Source organism: Liolophura sinensis, chromosome 2, assembly GCF_032854445.1.
Source record: "Liolophura sinensis isolate JHLJ2023 chromosome 2, CUHK_Ljap_v2, whole genome shotgun sequence".
Taxonomy (NCBI): domain Eukaryota; kingdom Metazoa; phylum Mollusca; class Polyplacophora; order Chitonida; family Chitonidae; genus Liolophura; species Liolophura sinensis.
The window spans coordinates 9,638,626-9,653,319 of NC_088296.1; the positions used below are offsets into that span (position 1 = coordinate 9,638,626).

At 37.5% G+C, this 14,694-nt stretch overlaps 2 protein-coding genes across 3 annotated transcripts; both read left to right on the forward strand.

The window, feature by feature from the left end:
- The first annotated feature begins 1,287 nt into the window (after positions 1-1,287).
- Positions 1,288-4,298, forward strand: LOC135463154 (uncharacterized). Of its 2 annotated transcripts, none has more exons than XM_064740470.1 (3): positions 1,288-1,967; positions 2,390-2,562; positions 3,573-4,298. In XM_064740470.1, the coding sequence occupies exon 3, from the start codon at positions 3,713-3,715 to the stop codon at positions 4,289-4,291; it is 579 nt and encodes a 192-aa protein (XP_064596540.1). In that variant the 5' UTR covers positions 1,288-1,967; positions 2,390-2,562; positions 3,573-3,712; the 3' UTR covers positions 4,292-4,298. The 2 variants fall into 2 exon arrangements, with proteins under 2 accessions (XP_064596540.1, XP_064596542.1); XM_064740472.1 differs by having other exon boundaries at positions 2,393-2,562.
- A 1,030-nt stretch (positions 4,299-5,328) lies between these two features.
- LOC135462471 (uncharacterized) lies at positions 5,329-10,342 on the forward strand. The gene is made up of 7 exons (XM_064739697.1): positions 5,329-5,400; positions 5,912-5,956; positions 7,804-7,861; positions 8,112-8,191; positions 8,710-8,783; positions 9,478-9,558; positions 10,076-10,342. The coding sequence occupies exons 1-7, from the start codon at positions 5,329-5,331 to the stop codon at positions 10,140-10,142; spliced, it is 477 nt and encodes a 158-aa protein (XP_064595767.1). The 3' UTR covers positions 10,143-10,342.
- The last annotated feature ends 4,352 nt before the right edge of the window (positions 10,343-14,694 follow it).

Here is a 14,694-nt window from a genome sequence, read left to right on the forward strand (position 1 = left end):
TCTGTTTTTGCTGATTTGCTTATGTACTACGCCGTTTAAACAAACTAAGGTTGTGTTTAATTGAGGTACTATTTGATAACCCGTGACCCGGTGCAGAGAATTATTATCACGGACTACTTTCGTCCGTTTGTCGTCTGTTGGATTCGAAGATCGAGAAGAGGGTTTGTTGAGGGTTTTTGACTATTATGAAAGGGTTTTAGTTTTCCAGAACTGACATAACCATATCATGGCCTGATACCGTTTCCAGAGCATTGTTGAGCAAAGAAAATGCATTCACAACGAACTTTTAAGTTTATAGGCCAAACATTGTTGAAATATGTTGTTATGTTCAGTAAAAATTTGGGAGTTTTGTCAGACAGCCCGAGTGAGGCCAACGAGCTTTGTATTTTTCATCAGTGTTAAATTCACTTTAAGACATGCCCAGCTTCTTTATTAGTCAAGGCTAGCCCTAGAACTGTGCTTAAAGTTAAGTCGCTACAACAACAGTCAATGAAATTTTTAATTTTATGATTTAGATTTAGATTTGAGATCAGTGGCCGATTGCACAAGACTTAGTCCAAAGTCAAAATTTGAAATAAGATCTGAAAGCTTTATTTGGGGCTTTAGAGATTAAAATTTTGCCCCCTCATTAATGTTGTCTTAATACAAATGCGTCCAAATTTCAGATTCCAGTATCAAAAACTAAGCATCGTACAGAGTTTTTAAATTTTAACTTAAGTCAGAAGGGGCTTTGTGGGATCGCCTCCAGGGGCTGAAAGTAGAAATTTAGACACTTTTGTCTTGAGCTGATACTGATGAAGTGCACAAAATGTTAAATTCTAAAGTTAAAAAATATGCTGTATGATTGTATTTCAAGTTTTGACTTAAGTCATGAATGGCTTTGTGGAATTGACCCAGTTTTTATTCTTCCCAGCTTAGCTTTTAGAAATACAATCTAAATGAGAAGCTGAGCTGGGAACATGGTCAACCCATCTCAGAGCTAGATTGAGATTGTCATTTGATGTCTAGATGTCACTGTGCTGTTCACTGACTATGATGACTGTTAAATTTTTTAAATGTTTTTTATTTGATTGATGTTTTATACTGCACTCAAGAATAAGTGATGGTCGGGATTTTGATGGCAGGAAACCAGGTAGAGCCTGGGAAATGTTCACAAGAACTGCAACACTAGTGTTAATCAGAATTCTGATTTTAAAACTGAAAATGTTTTCAAAGACAGATCTTCTTTTGGCTATAAAGCAAGTTGTCCTGATAATTTTTTTATTGAGTGCGAGTTGTTCATTTTGAAACAGTTGGTAGGAAAATGTCTAGTAACTTTGGCAGTGTTGTGAATTCTCAGGAGGTCTTTTATGAAATGTTTTGTACCAACTGCAAATGGACTTGAACTGTCAGAAAAATCTGGGAAAGCACTGAAGACACTGCAAAACATCTGGGACTAATCGTCCCCAGAAAACATGTTGTTTGGTATGTCATGTCTAACCCATATGTATAGGATTGCCCACAAGGGGACAACCACTTTTTTTTGTTCTCATGACAAATACCTGAGAAATAACTCTTACATTTCTTGTATTCTAATCAGCAAGCTAAGTAAATGCACATGGATGATTCTCTACAACAAAGTTTCCACAGTCATATTGATAGTAATTGATAGTTGATTTGGAACTCATTTTATTCACATTCGGTCTAAATATTTGGTACCCTGACTGGCAGCATGCTCGCAAATTCTTGTAGCACGAAGCAAAAATTGTCGGGCTAGAAGTCATTGAACAGTATGTTCTTTCATCGATGGAAACCCTAAATTTTAATGTATATCTTCACAAGGAATGGTCTATCTCTATTCTAACATGCCTGTCACTTCTCTTTTTCTAGGCTAGGAGCAGCAAAGAGACAAGCCTTGAAGATGATGATGAGTCTAAAAAGACCACTCATCCTAAGGACAAGGAAAAGCCAATACCCCGTCCCCGGATGTAAGCTTTAGGGACCACTCTACAGGATAAAAGGACTTCTGTTTTGCACACAGCTTAATACCTTATATTATTGTGCTTGACTTACAACATCCCCTCCATGTAGTTTTGTTTCTGATCTACACTGTTGTAATACCTAACATGGCTCTACAGATATTTAATGAAAGCTGTGTACCAGAGATTTAAAACCGACTCTTTCAAGCCACAGGTCTATTTTAATAACAAGCACCATGAATAATTTACCATGCTTTTGTTAATCTTTACCAGTAATAGAGCACCTTACTATAAACAAAAAAGAAATAAAATAAAACTTAATTTTTTTTAAAGGATTACATTATTGCCAAAATAATACTACGAAAGTATGGTATAAAGTAAAATGATAATGTATGATCATTTTCTGATATCTTCATTACTTCTATTGTCAGCAGTCAGAAGCAGCCATCTCAGACTCCAGCAGAACCCCTGGGCTGTTCTCCCTGTGAGTTGTCCCCCCTTGCTAGCCTCTCTGGAATCCCTGTGCTGCGGCCTGTCCGCTCCTGCAGCGAGTCAGCTCTCATTGGTCATCCTACCACTGAGGCTGAGGACTGCAAACGTGCAGGTGAGTCCTATCAAGATGAGCCTACTGAATCTGGCTGATCACCAACAACATATCAGACCAGTTACAGGAGTTTCGAGTTCTGATGTTGCAACATCATGGTGATGCCCTAGTGTGTCATGCAAATCAGTGCGTTTTGTCAGTGAATAAAATCTAAAAATCATGCCTGTAATCGCCTCAAAGTTGCCATACAATTTGCTCCAAAATTTAAATGTCACAAAACAATCTTTTGCAAATAATTTTGACTATTGTATATACCTGCCCATATTAGAATGCACTGATTTGTCCCACATCTCCATAAATCTACAATGTTTAGACACAAAGGGACGTAACTGTGAAATCCAAAACTCTTGTCCCAGTATTCTAGTAAAGAACCAGCAGTCTTTGGTTCTATAATTTGAATTGTAGTCCAGTCGATACACGTTCAAGTTTTGTGGGTTTACTTGTGTTCAGCTTCATTCTTTACACACAGATCTGCTGATCATGCTATTTAAAATAGCACAACCTGTTTTGGAAGGACACATCTGAATAAATCAGTTGGATTCTTGTACATGTGTGGTACTCAATCAAAATTACTACCCTTGGACCATTGAGGGGAGGTGTTTGATCCAGCTGAAATAAAACCAATAGGCCACACCTAGTTTAGAATAAATGTGTTTTGAATGTCTTTGGAGGGTATAAAAAAAAACTTGACAACAATCTAATTTGTGGAAAATGTAGACTATCTCAGCAATTATTGCTCTTGAAGACATATTTACATGATCAGAAAGCCCAGAAAAACATAAAAATCATTAAAACATGGAGATTGGACAAAATGAAAATGTGGATTTTCAGATTTAATTTTTGGATGTTTTAGTGTCAGCTTTCTTAAAAAAAAACATAAAATAAAATTAGTGGCGCCTTGCTAATGATCTGTTGTGTAATAATTAACATGTTGTTACTTTAAGCTACTGTCCTGACCATTAGTTGTGAAAAGTGTAAGATGTTCATGGATTCTGTCTTTTTCCTCCCAGCTTCCTTCCATGACCTCCGTCGCCCTGAAGGGCAGCAGCCCGATCCCCTTTGGCCAGTGGTTTCCTCCATTAGTGCCTCATTCCACCAGGGATCGTCTTTGTACCTTCACTCAGCCTGGGTTGGTAGTCAGTGTACTACCATGGCTTTGGTTGCTGTGACCCTGTCCACTGTCATGCCCGTCTTTCGATGGGCGCGGAAGGAGCTTGACACCATTCTCCGCGACGGGGACAGGAATCATGGCACCATTCTCTCCAGCCTGGGCCGAACTGCCGACACCATTAAGCGGGTGGGCATATATGAGCTCACTGGGCAAATAGTCCCGGTGGAACTAAGGTCTGGGACCTTCCTGATGAAGGGGTGCCCGGACCATGAGGCAGCTGGGCTTTTGTCGGTCAACCCCGACGTCCAGCCACGGTGGGATTTAGGGTTTGTTAGCCTGGCGGAAGGGCTTAGAATGGCTCTGGATGAGACCAGTGGAGCTGTGCTGACAGTGGGGGAGTACAGCATGGCTGTAATGAGGGACCCCATGGGAGGAGTGAGGCTGTTTGACAGCCATAGCCGGGACCCGCTTGGCATGTTTCACCCTGATGGACACGCAGTCCTCATCAAGACCAGGACTCTGAGTGATATGGAGGCCTTGTTTAGACGAAAGCTCAAACAGAGAGGGAAGAAGAGGGCTCAGTTTGAAGTGTTGGGCTTCAAACTGATGGACCAGTAGCGATCTACTTCTAAGTTAAGTTTGATTTGATTTGATTTTGAAAGATATTGTTTCATTTGGGGTTCAAAGTGATATGTTAGTATCTCTTTACCTCCTTGGATGAGTGGTTGGTTTGTGTATTTCAAGTTGGTTTGATTGATTTCAAAAGATTACAATCTTGCTTGGGGATCTAACTGATGGATCAGTAGCTCTACCACCTTTGGTAAGTAATTGGTTAAAATGTACTTTGCGTCATTTTGATTAATAGTAATGATAAGATAACCACGGTTGCGAAATATATACCATTAAACCCCAAGGAATAGATAAATAAGTTTTAAGAAGGCAAAGGATATATTGCTTTATGATAAATTTAAATCTTTAAATTTAATTAGCCTGACTTTAATTTACAGCATTGGAAAATGAAACTTTTTGTCAATATAGTGTTACCTGTATAACGATGTTTTGATGTTCTGTTTCTTGTGATTTTGCAGATTTCACATCAGCAAACAAATGTCCAGGCAGATGTGAACAAGCACCCTCCCCCCCACCAAAAAAACAACCACTGGGTAAGATAGAATAAAAGTGTATATAGCACTTCTTGAATGTCAAGTGAAGGAAATGTGAAAAAAAAGAAATTAACATTTTCAAAGGCCATGCAGAGTCAATAATGTACACTGGTACAGAGCTAGTTTAGTATAGGCCATCAACCTTTTCAACCTCTGTAACACTTTGTGTGTTGAATTTATGCATACAGTTATTATGAAAATGATACTTAAATTTTTTTGTCCCTAAAAATGTAAGTTTCCTTAAAACTTTGCAAATTATTTCTCTGCACCCCATAGTTCTCTCAGAATGTTACAAATTATTGATTGCGGAGGCGTTCGAAAAGGTTGAAGAATTTATTTATTTGATTGTTGTTTTATGCCATGCTCAAGAATATTTCACTTATACGACGGCGGCCAGCATTTTGGTGGGAGTGCTGCAGAATCATGATATCTGTAGCTACCTTAAAACATGGTATACATAAATACGTGAACATTGTAGATCAATTATTGGATATGAGTTGTGAAAGTCCCTCTGTTTTCACAGATTTTCACATCAACCAGTCAGAGAAGATCTCATCAAGTCTGGTAACATCCCCAACCTGCCAACTACTGGGTAAGATAGATAGCTAGAGGACAAGTTTTCTGCAGTATTCCTAAATGTTGAGTATAGATAATATAAAAAAAAAAAAAAAAAACAATTAAGAAAAATCAACATTTTTAAAGCTTAGACCTAATCCTAAAATTTATGAACACATAGGGACTGGTTTGAGATAAAATTTCAGTAATGTACCACAGTACTCTCAGAAAGCACAGAATTAAACAAGATATCAAAGCATGAAGAATTTTGAGGGACATTTATAAAGCTTGTTGAGCTTACGCTAAGGCGACCAAAGTCAGAGGTTTTTCTTGATGCAAATTTCCAGGATTTTGTTACCAGTGAAAGGTTCGAGTTTGGCTCTGCATATGTTGTATATGTGAGATACTCACATTTCAGTGTATGTGACTGGTAAAATATAATCAGTACACGGTGTCTGTTTTATGATGCTTTATACACTATTAAAGGTTGCATGATGTTTTGTTTGTTGTGATTTTACAGCAGGAATGGCCTCCCCACGTCTATTGGAGAAGATCCAAGTATTGGGTAAGATAAAGAATACAGAGTGTTCATATGAATAAATTCTTTGTCTGGTTTCTGTTCTCACATTTTTGTTCTTGTTTTTTTCTTTGTTCGCTTTAGTGTTTTTTAGTATATGTATGTTGCAATAGAAGAATGAAACATTTTTTCTCCTTTCTTTTTTCCTGAGAGTGGAAAATATAGTTCTCCATATGTCTTTTTGTCCACTTACTTTATGAGCCCAAAAATAAAGTGATAAAATAGTTTTTGCTGGTGATAACTATTTTTCCAGTAGGGTACCTTCCAAATAAACCTCTGAATGCCTTTCAAAAGTGAATAAGCAAAAAATTCAGGTAAAAAAAAAAATAACTTAGTCTCAGTCCTGGGCAAAATTCTAGGTGGAAAATAGTTTTCCTTTTTTTTTGGGGGGGGGGGGGGGTAGGGGTGTGGAGGGGTTAAGACTTTATTTTCATGTCACCTATTAGTTGTAGACCAGTATCAGATGTATTTAATATGTATTAGAAATCTTGAAATTTAGAAGTTTAAAGATTTTACTTAAATTGCTTTATATATACTTGTTATTTATAAGAATTATTTTTACTTTTAAGGTTTGATTACTATTCATTCATCCTTTGTGAGCCATAGACACAAAACATCCGTCAATTTGAGTGACTGTTAAATATCTCGATTTGAGTGACTACATTAATAAGCCAACAGGTCAGCATCAAAAGGGGCTCATCAAGTATTATGGTAATATATTATGAGAGGATCAGTTTACTGTAAGAGTTGTCCCCCTTTAGTGTGCCTGGAAAAGCTAATACATTTACATGCCTATAGGGTGTTAAAATATTGACTGACTGCCTTAGTTACAAACTGTTTTGCAAGATCAAAATCATGAGCTCCAGTCCATTTGGTAACATCAATGTGGTCTTTTTATTGTAGAAAGCACATTAAATTCACATCCTGCTTTGAAATCCTAGCCGTTGATAATCCAATATCCCTGATTCCAGACTCCAGAATTCATCCCAAAGAGAGACAAAGAGTCATTCAATACAATTCTTTTTTTTATTTGAGCATCTTCTAAGAAAATACTCCAGTCCCAAATCTTAATTAGTTAAAAAGATAGAATTAGCAATTTTACCTATTTAAATTATGAAAACCACTTTCCAGCATATGAATCACTGTTCATGTTTTTGGTGGATAGAAAAGAGACAAAATTTCATTTCCTCTTTGATATGATTTGATTTGATGTTATTTATTTTGAAAGTTTCCAGCTTCTGTGTAAATCTTGTGCATCATTTGATGAGGCACTAGTTTGTCAAAATGAACAGTCTTCTTGGACTGCAGGAGATCCTTTTACAAAGTGCTGCATGCACATAGCTACCATAGCGACGTAATATACATACAGCACTAGGGCCCGTTTCACAAACCACATGCAACACTGCATGCATGTAGCTACCATGGCGACATAATACCTACAGTACTGGTTGCCATGAAAGTTATGTGCTCGCAGTGCTGTACACGTTTTGTGAAATGGGCCCCGTTTTAACTTGAGATATGGCTGTTGTATTGTTTTTATTTCTTATGATTTCACAACTTTTACATCAGCCAACCTATGAGAGAAGATCTGGTAAAGTCCCTCAGCTTCTGGTAAGATAGATCACAGAGGAAAGGTGTATTTAACAGTTCATCAATGTGAAGAGAAGAAAGTGACGAAAACAAGAAATAAATACACCAAAAAGCTCAGACCTAATAGCATATAGAACTGGTGTGGATGGTAGGTTGTTTACACATGTCATCTACACTCATCCGCCTGTCTACTTATGTGAAAGTGCTTTCAGTGTTGTAATGGTTTGTTTGTTGTGATTTTACAGCTACAACATCTGCCACCAGTCATCAGAGAAGATCTGATAAAGTCCCGCCATTCAGTGGGTAAGACAGCATGATGGCTTATTTAACAGTTCCTTACAAAGTATAAACACAAATAATCACGCAGTTTGAAAGATCAGAGCTAACAGCATATATATTGGTATAGAACGAATGTCCCCGTAGGTGGCTTACATGTCATATCTGTGTTAAGATAGGCTCATCGTAACTGATTTTGTAAAGTATAATCAGTGCACCAAGTCGTGTGCGCTGCTACGAATGCTGTTTTGATGTCTTCTTTCTTGTGATTTTGCAGATTTCACATCAGCCAGCCCATGTCTGAGCAGATGTGAACAAGCACACCCCCACCCCACCCACCACCACCACAACTACTGGGTAAGATAGTATAAAAGTGTATATAGCACTTCTTGAATGTCAAGTGAAGGAAATGTGAAAAATAAGAACTTAGCATTTTGAAAGGCCATGCAGAGTCAATAATGTATACATACACTGGTACAAAACTAGTTTAGTGTAGATCATCAACCTTTTCAACCTCTTAAGCACTTTGTGTGTGGAATTTATGCATAAACCTATTATGAAAATGATGCTTAAATTTTTTTGTCCCTAAAAATGTAAGCTTCCTAAAACTGTGCAGATTATTTCTCTGCACCCGATAGTTCTCTCAGAATGTTACAAATTATTGGTTGCGGAGGTTGTCGAAAAGGTTGAAGAATTTAGTTATATTATTGGTGTTTTAGGCTGTACTCAGCATTGTGCCAGCATTATGGTGGGAGTGCTGAAGATTTATGATATCTGTAGCTACCTTAAACCATATTATACATAAATACGTGAACATTGTAGATCAATCATTGGATATGAGTTGTGAAATATGATCATTCGCCCTGTTTTCACAGATTTCACATCAACCAGTCCAGTTGAGAGAAGATCTCATCAAGTCTGATAACATTCCCAACCTGCCAACTACTGGGTAAGATAGATAGCTAGAGGACAAGTTTTCTGCAGTATTCCTAAATGTTGAGTATAGATAATATGAAAACAAAAAAAAAAAACAATTAAGAAAAATCAACATTTTTAAAGCTTAGATCTAATCCTAAAATTTAAGAACAAATAGGCACTTTGGATTTGGGATAACATTTCAATAATATACCACAGTACTCTCAGAAAGCACAGAATTAAACAAGAAATCATAGCATAAAGAATTTTGAGGGACATTTATAAATGTTGAGCTTACACTAAGGAAAGTATTGTCCTTCATATGTGCTTTTTTTTCCCCACTTACTTTAGTAGCCAAAAAAGATGAGTGCACTTTTAGAGGGAAATAAAAGTGATAAAACAGTTCTTGATGCTGAGAACTATTTACCATCAAAATATCAAGTTACCATCGTAGCCTCCAAACAAACCTCTGAACACCTTTCCAAAGAGAATAAAACTCTCAGATTTAGACCAAAAAGATACTTTAGTCCCAGTTTTGGGCAAAATTTCAGGTCAAAAACAGTTTCTCTTTTTTTCTTCTTATTTTTTTTTTTTTTGACTCTCTTTGCATGTTACCTGTTACTTGTGTGACCAGTATCTTATTTATTGAATACTTATTACAAATCTTGAAGTTTAGAAGTGTAAAAATTTTACTTAAATGGCTTTATATGTACCATTTATTTTTTCAGAATTAACAGTTCAGAAGACAGCCATTATGAGCTGGCCGTAACCAGTAGCAGAGAACATCTGTCCAGTCCTGGAGTCAACCAGTAAGCAGCCATAGATGATCCCTCAACTAGCATCCTCTTGACATTAGATAACAACAGATCTGTTTGTCACCATAGAACAGGGTGAAATGAATGGATATACAGGGCTTCTTGTATCAGTTGTGTCTTTAATTTTGGGTAAAGGATACATAGTCTGATTGGCTGGAAATGATTTTAGCAGCAGAGACTTTTAACTGGCCAGTTTCAGAACAGACAACCAACTCATCATTCAGGAGTCTGTTTTTACCTTTTTTGGAAGTATTAGAGATTGGTCTTGTTTTACTGGCACATGCATGAGGATCTTCAGTCTTTGTTCTCTAGAAGAACTTGAATTTTGGAAATTGAAAACTCTTTCATCTTGGATGAAAACACCAAATGTGTATTACCAGTATTTAAAGTAGAGCTCAGGTATATGTCTGATTTTTGTTACGGGGGGAATTTCAGAACAGACAAAGCATATTGCCATGTAGGTTTGCACTGATCCAGTAGGTTGTATTAATTGGTTTTGTCTTGATTACAGAGAACCAACTCAAGCTGGCAGAAACTCATGTGACGCTTGCTGCAAACTGGAACTGAAATTGTGTTAATTGTAAACCTGCTCCACAGTCTTATTACCATTTTATATTAAGCAACAATGAACTTAAATGTTAAAGTGTAAACCATGCCTGATTTTCAGGCATAACTTGCAGTTCTTATTCTGTTCTGGTATGTATATATTTTAAAGGCACAGACATCTGAACAATTTGTATGCCTAGTGCACATAAATGGAATAAAGTCCAGCAGTTCATTGAGCAGCCTATCTTGGATTTTAGTTTGTAATTAGACCTATGTAGCCTACTGCAGTGTTTAAATGATACTGCAAATCTCTCCTGTGACTCAATTCCAGACTGCCTCATTGTGAGAATTTTGTTAATCTTAGAAAGGCAATCTGGTTTCCTCCACCCATACAAATTCGTTAGCTTGGCATTAAACGCCAATGAAACAAATCGATCAATAACATAAAAAAAAAAGTCCCTTACAGCATGAATTGATGAGGGCACATTTATGGTTTATTTATTTATTTATCTGATTGGTATATTACATCATACTTTTCACTTGTTTGTTGCCGGCTAGCTTTATGTTGGGAGGAAACCAGGCAGTTCTCCCATAGTTATAAATGCTAAAATGGTGTGTGGTTGCCCAACTATAGAAACTGCTTAGAGCTAGTGATCAGTCCATTGATGAATGATCAACAGAGTGATGTATTGTGTTGTATTTATTTTATTTAATATCCGATTGTTGTTGAATGCATGCCAAATAATTTTTTACTTTATTTTTCACTAAATGTTTGCAAGTTACGGCCATACTAACCCACATATGACAACATGTACATGTCATACTGATGGAAGTGGAGGGTGGTAGTGGGCTGCCTCTGTCCTGTCTGTAGACCAGGTGTTAGCTCGCCAGCCAGGCCAGTCAGTGCAATGACCCAGAAGTCTCTCACCAATGCGGTTGCTTTGAGTTTATGTCTAGCTCATGACCCCTTCCTCCCTGGTCATACATGGGGTGGTCTGTCACCAACCTGCGGATGGTTGGTGTTTTCCCTCTGGCTCCTCTCGGTTTCCACCCCCACCATAATGCTGGCTGCCATCGTAGAAGTGAAATATTCTTGAGTATGATGTAGAACACCAGTCAAATAAGTAAATTAATACTGGTAGAAGGCAGGTGGCCTCCCACAATCTTCATGTAACACCACACGAGAGCACTGTCATATTATTATTGCCTCCATGGCTCTAGGAATAGCACGGAAATCCAGAAACTTACCTGTTTAATTAAGTTCTGGCAGAAACAGGATTGAACCCGTGTTGTGCTGTAATTCATGCAGGTGTTCCAATTTGGCCTTATGGCATATGTCAAGAGCAATGAAGTGTTTGAATGAAGTACCTGCCAAAGTGCCCTGGGTGTGGTGCTGATCTCCTCTCTGCTCTAGTTTACTCTATCAGTCAAACAGCCTAGCTGAGGCTGGCATTTAAATTTCTGGATGATACATCATTTTCTTTGGGCCCTATTCATTTTTTTTTTTTTTTTCAACTTGAATGATTTCATAGTTTTGAACGCCATAATCATTATTTGTTCACTTATAACGCAGAAGTCAGATTTATGCACAGGAAAACCCAACAACTTAAGAAAGTTAATATAGGAAACTTATTGTACAGCAGTATGTACTCTTGAACTAATGTTGTGATTGGCTGAAAACCTTGTCTGCAGTCAATCTGTCGCCAAATAACTCAAAAACCTCGAAACAAGGGACATAACTCTCATCGCCCAAAAAGATCGACCTTGCCTTGTGAGCCTGCGCGGTCGAATGAACCGGAAACAATCAACACGTGGGTTAAACTGTCATTCCGTGAACGCGGGAAAGAAGCGATGATGTGATGCTGTAGCCACATGTAAGTTATCTCTCTTTTTACCAAATTATGTTCGTCGTCTTTAGACCTCTTGATCCGCGTGATGCGTGAATTTGACTCTCGTGAAGTGTACTCTTGCTGAATTCATGCGAAGTTCGTCCTAAATTTTGGTTGAAACCGAAAGTAAACATCTCAGTGAACAACATCAGCTACATATGCCTGGACAGCAATGCTGCGTCATTGCTTCTGTTGTTGTTGAACGTGATGCTTAATACCAAGTACTGGAATGTTGCCAATCACGGCTCAGACAGCAGTGAAAATGCTCAAAGCATATGCCAGTTTTTGTCAGTAGCAGTAGCAGTGGTTACAGCTATGGCGTGACTGCAATTACGTGTTTACCAGCTGCATAAATGTGGTTATCTTAAGTACATCCCGTTCTGCATGGATAGATATATATATAGGCCTACTGCTGTAGACATGGTAAAGGTACAGAATATTCGTATCTAGGTCGGGGGGGGGGGGGAGGGGTAGAAACGTGCAGTATTATTGCAGGAAAGTTATATGTAGCATAATGAACAATGCCCTATTCATTAGATCAGACTTGGCTACTATAGCACTTGTCATATAGCTGTCAGATATAATATTGTATTAATATGAATGTCTGAGTTCACTTAGTGACCTGTAGAAAATAAGATATTATTATTTATTGAAATTGATATAACACCCCGTACAAACCAAAGTCCGTAGCCAGCTCTAGACTTCCATGGTTATAGGCCTAATCTCTGAAGAAATATTTCAACTTAAACTCTTCTGTAAGTTTAAGATTATAATTTTGCCTTAAAATGATGATGCAGGGGGCTGTTATAAAGACTAGGTTGCTGTCATATGATAGAATGATGTCAGTTCTGAGAAGAAGAAGAATTCTTGAGAAGTGGTTTCAGTCAGCAATCAACAAGGCATCAGTGACCTTGTCTTCACCACTCTCCAAACGGGCATATACATCTAGTTAAAGGGATATTGTAGCCATCTGAATTATTATACATCCTCCAAGATACAACGTCTAACACTTGTCCATTTCCAAGACACAGGGTATTTTCAAACCCATATTTAGATGCTGTGTATCCTTCAAAGTCTGTCTATTCCTTGATCAGCAATGATCAGCTGTGGGGACTGCTTGGTGTAGGGGTTTTAGAACATTTCAGTTAAGCTCCTGTTACCTGACATATCTGGTGGCAACCCCACTGTAAACTACAAGTTGATCTCCGGACATTTTTATCAGTTGTAAATTGTCTCTAATGTGGGAGTTGTCGGCTTTTTAAGTCATCCATTGAGAACTTTTGTATCATGAGGATTACTGGATTCTTTAAGGCAGACCAAGCTTAGTGTCTTAGTGCAGTAATTTTTAGAGTGGACTAAAATAGCTGATATGGGTCCTTCAGGAAACCCAACTGCTGAACGTCATGTGGTCATAGTGAGCCTTGTGCACGCTGTGACATTAAAATGTGTCAGATTATCAAAGTGGTGCGTCAGTGTGTAAAATATACCACATATGACTCAGTCTGACTGTGTCGCGCTCATGCAGGTTCTGTGCTGTGTTCTGTCGGGCTTCTCCTCATTCAGGGCCAAATACCAATTTTTAAATTGGACACCCTTTTATTAGTTTAATTTTGGCTAAAATATTTTCAGATATTAAGGAACTTGTGAAGGATTTTTATGTCTTTGTTATTGTCAAAATTGCAGGTAAATTGTTATACAGTCAGTGCACATGCTCATAGGGAAATTGTTCAAACATTTATGTTAAATAAGGCAGTATTCCTTATCACATAATTTGGGCTTTTCACATGGTCACAGGGAACTTGTTCAAACATTTATGTTAAATAAGGCAATATTCCTCATTATGTAATTTGGGCTTTTCACATGGTCACAGGGTACTTGTTCAAACATTTATGTTAAATAAGGCAATATTCCTTATCATGTAATTTGGGCTTTTCACAACGTCACAGGGAACTGGTTCAAACATTTATGTTAAAGAAGTCAATATTCCTTATCATGTAATTTGGGCTTTTCACAAGGTCACAGGGAACTTGTTCAAACATTTATGTTAAATAAGGCAATATTCCTCATAATGTAATTTGGGCTTTTTACATGGTCACAGGGAACTTGTTCAAACATTTATGTTAAATAAGGCAATATTCCTCATTATGTAATTTGGGCTTTTCACAAGGTCACAGGGAACTTGTTCAAACATTTATGTTAAATAAGGCAATATTCCTCATTATGTAATTTGGGCTTTTCACAAGGTCACAGGGAACTTGTTCAAACATTTATGTTAAATAAGGCAATATTCCTCATAATGTAATTTGGGCTTTTCACATGGTCACAGGGAACTTGTTCAAACATTTATGTTAAATAAGGCAATATTCCTCATAATGTAATTTGGGCTTTTCACATGGTCACAGGGAACTTGTTCAAACATTTATGTTAAATAAGGCAATATTCCTCATCATGTAATTTGGGCTTTTCACATGGTCACAGGGAACTTGTTCAAACATTTATGTTAAATAAGGCAATATTCCTTATCATGTAATTTGGGCTTTTCACATGGTCATAGGGAACTTGTTTGAATATATATGTTAAATGTATCAGGCAACATTCTTCGTAATTTGAGCGAGGAGGAAGGGTTAGGGTGTGCTGTAATTTGGACGTGTGGTTAGGGTATCAAACTGTCCATATATTTTGATATTTGAGTGTT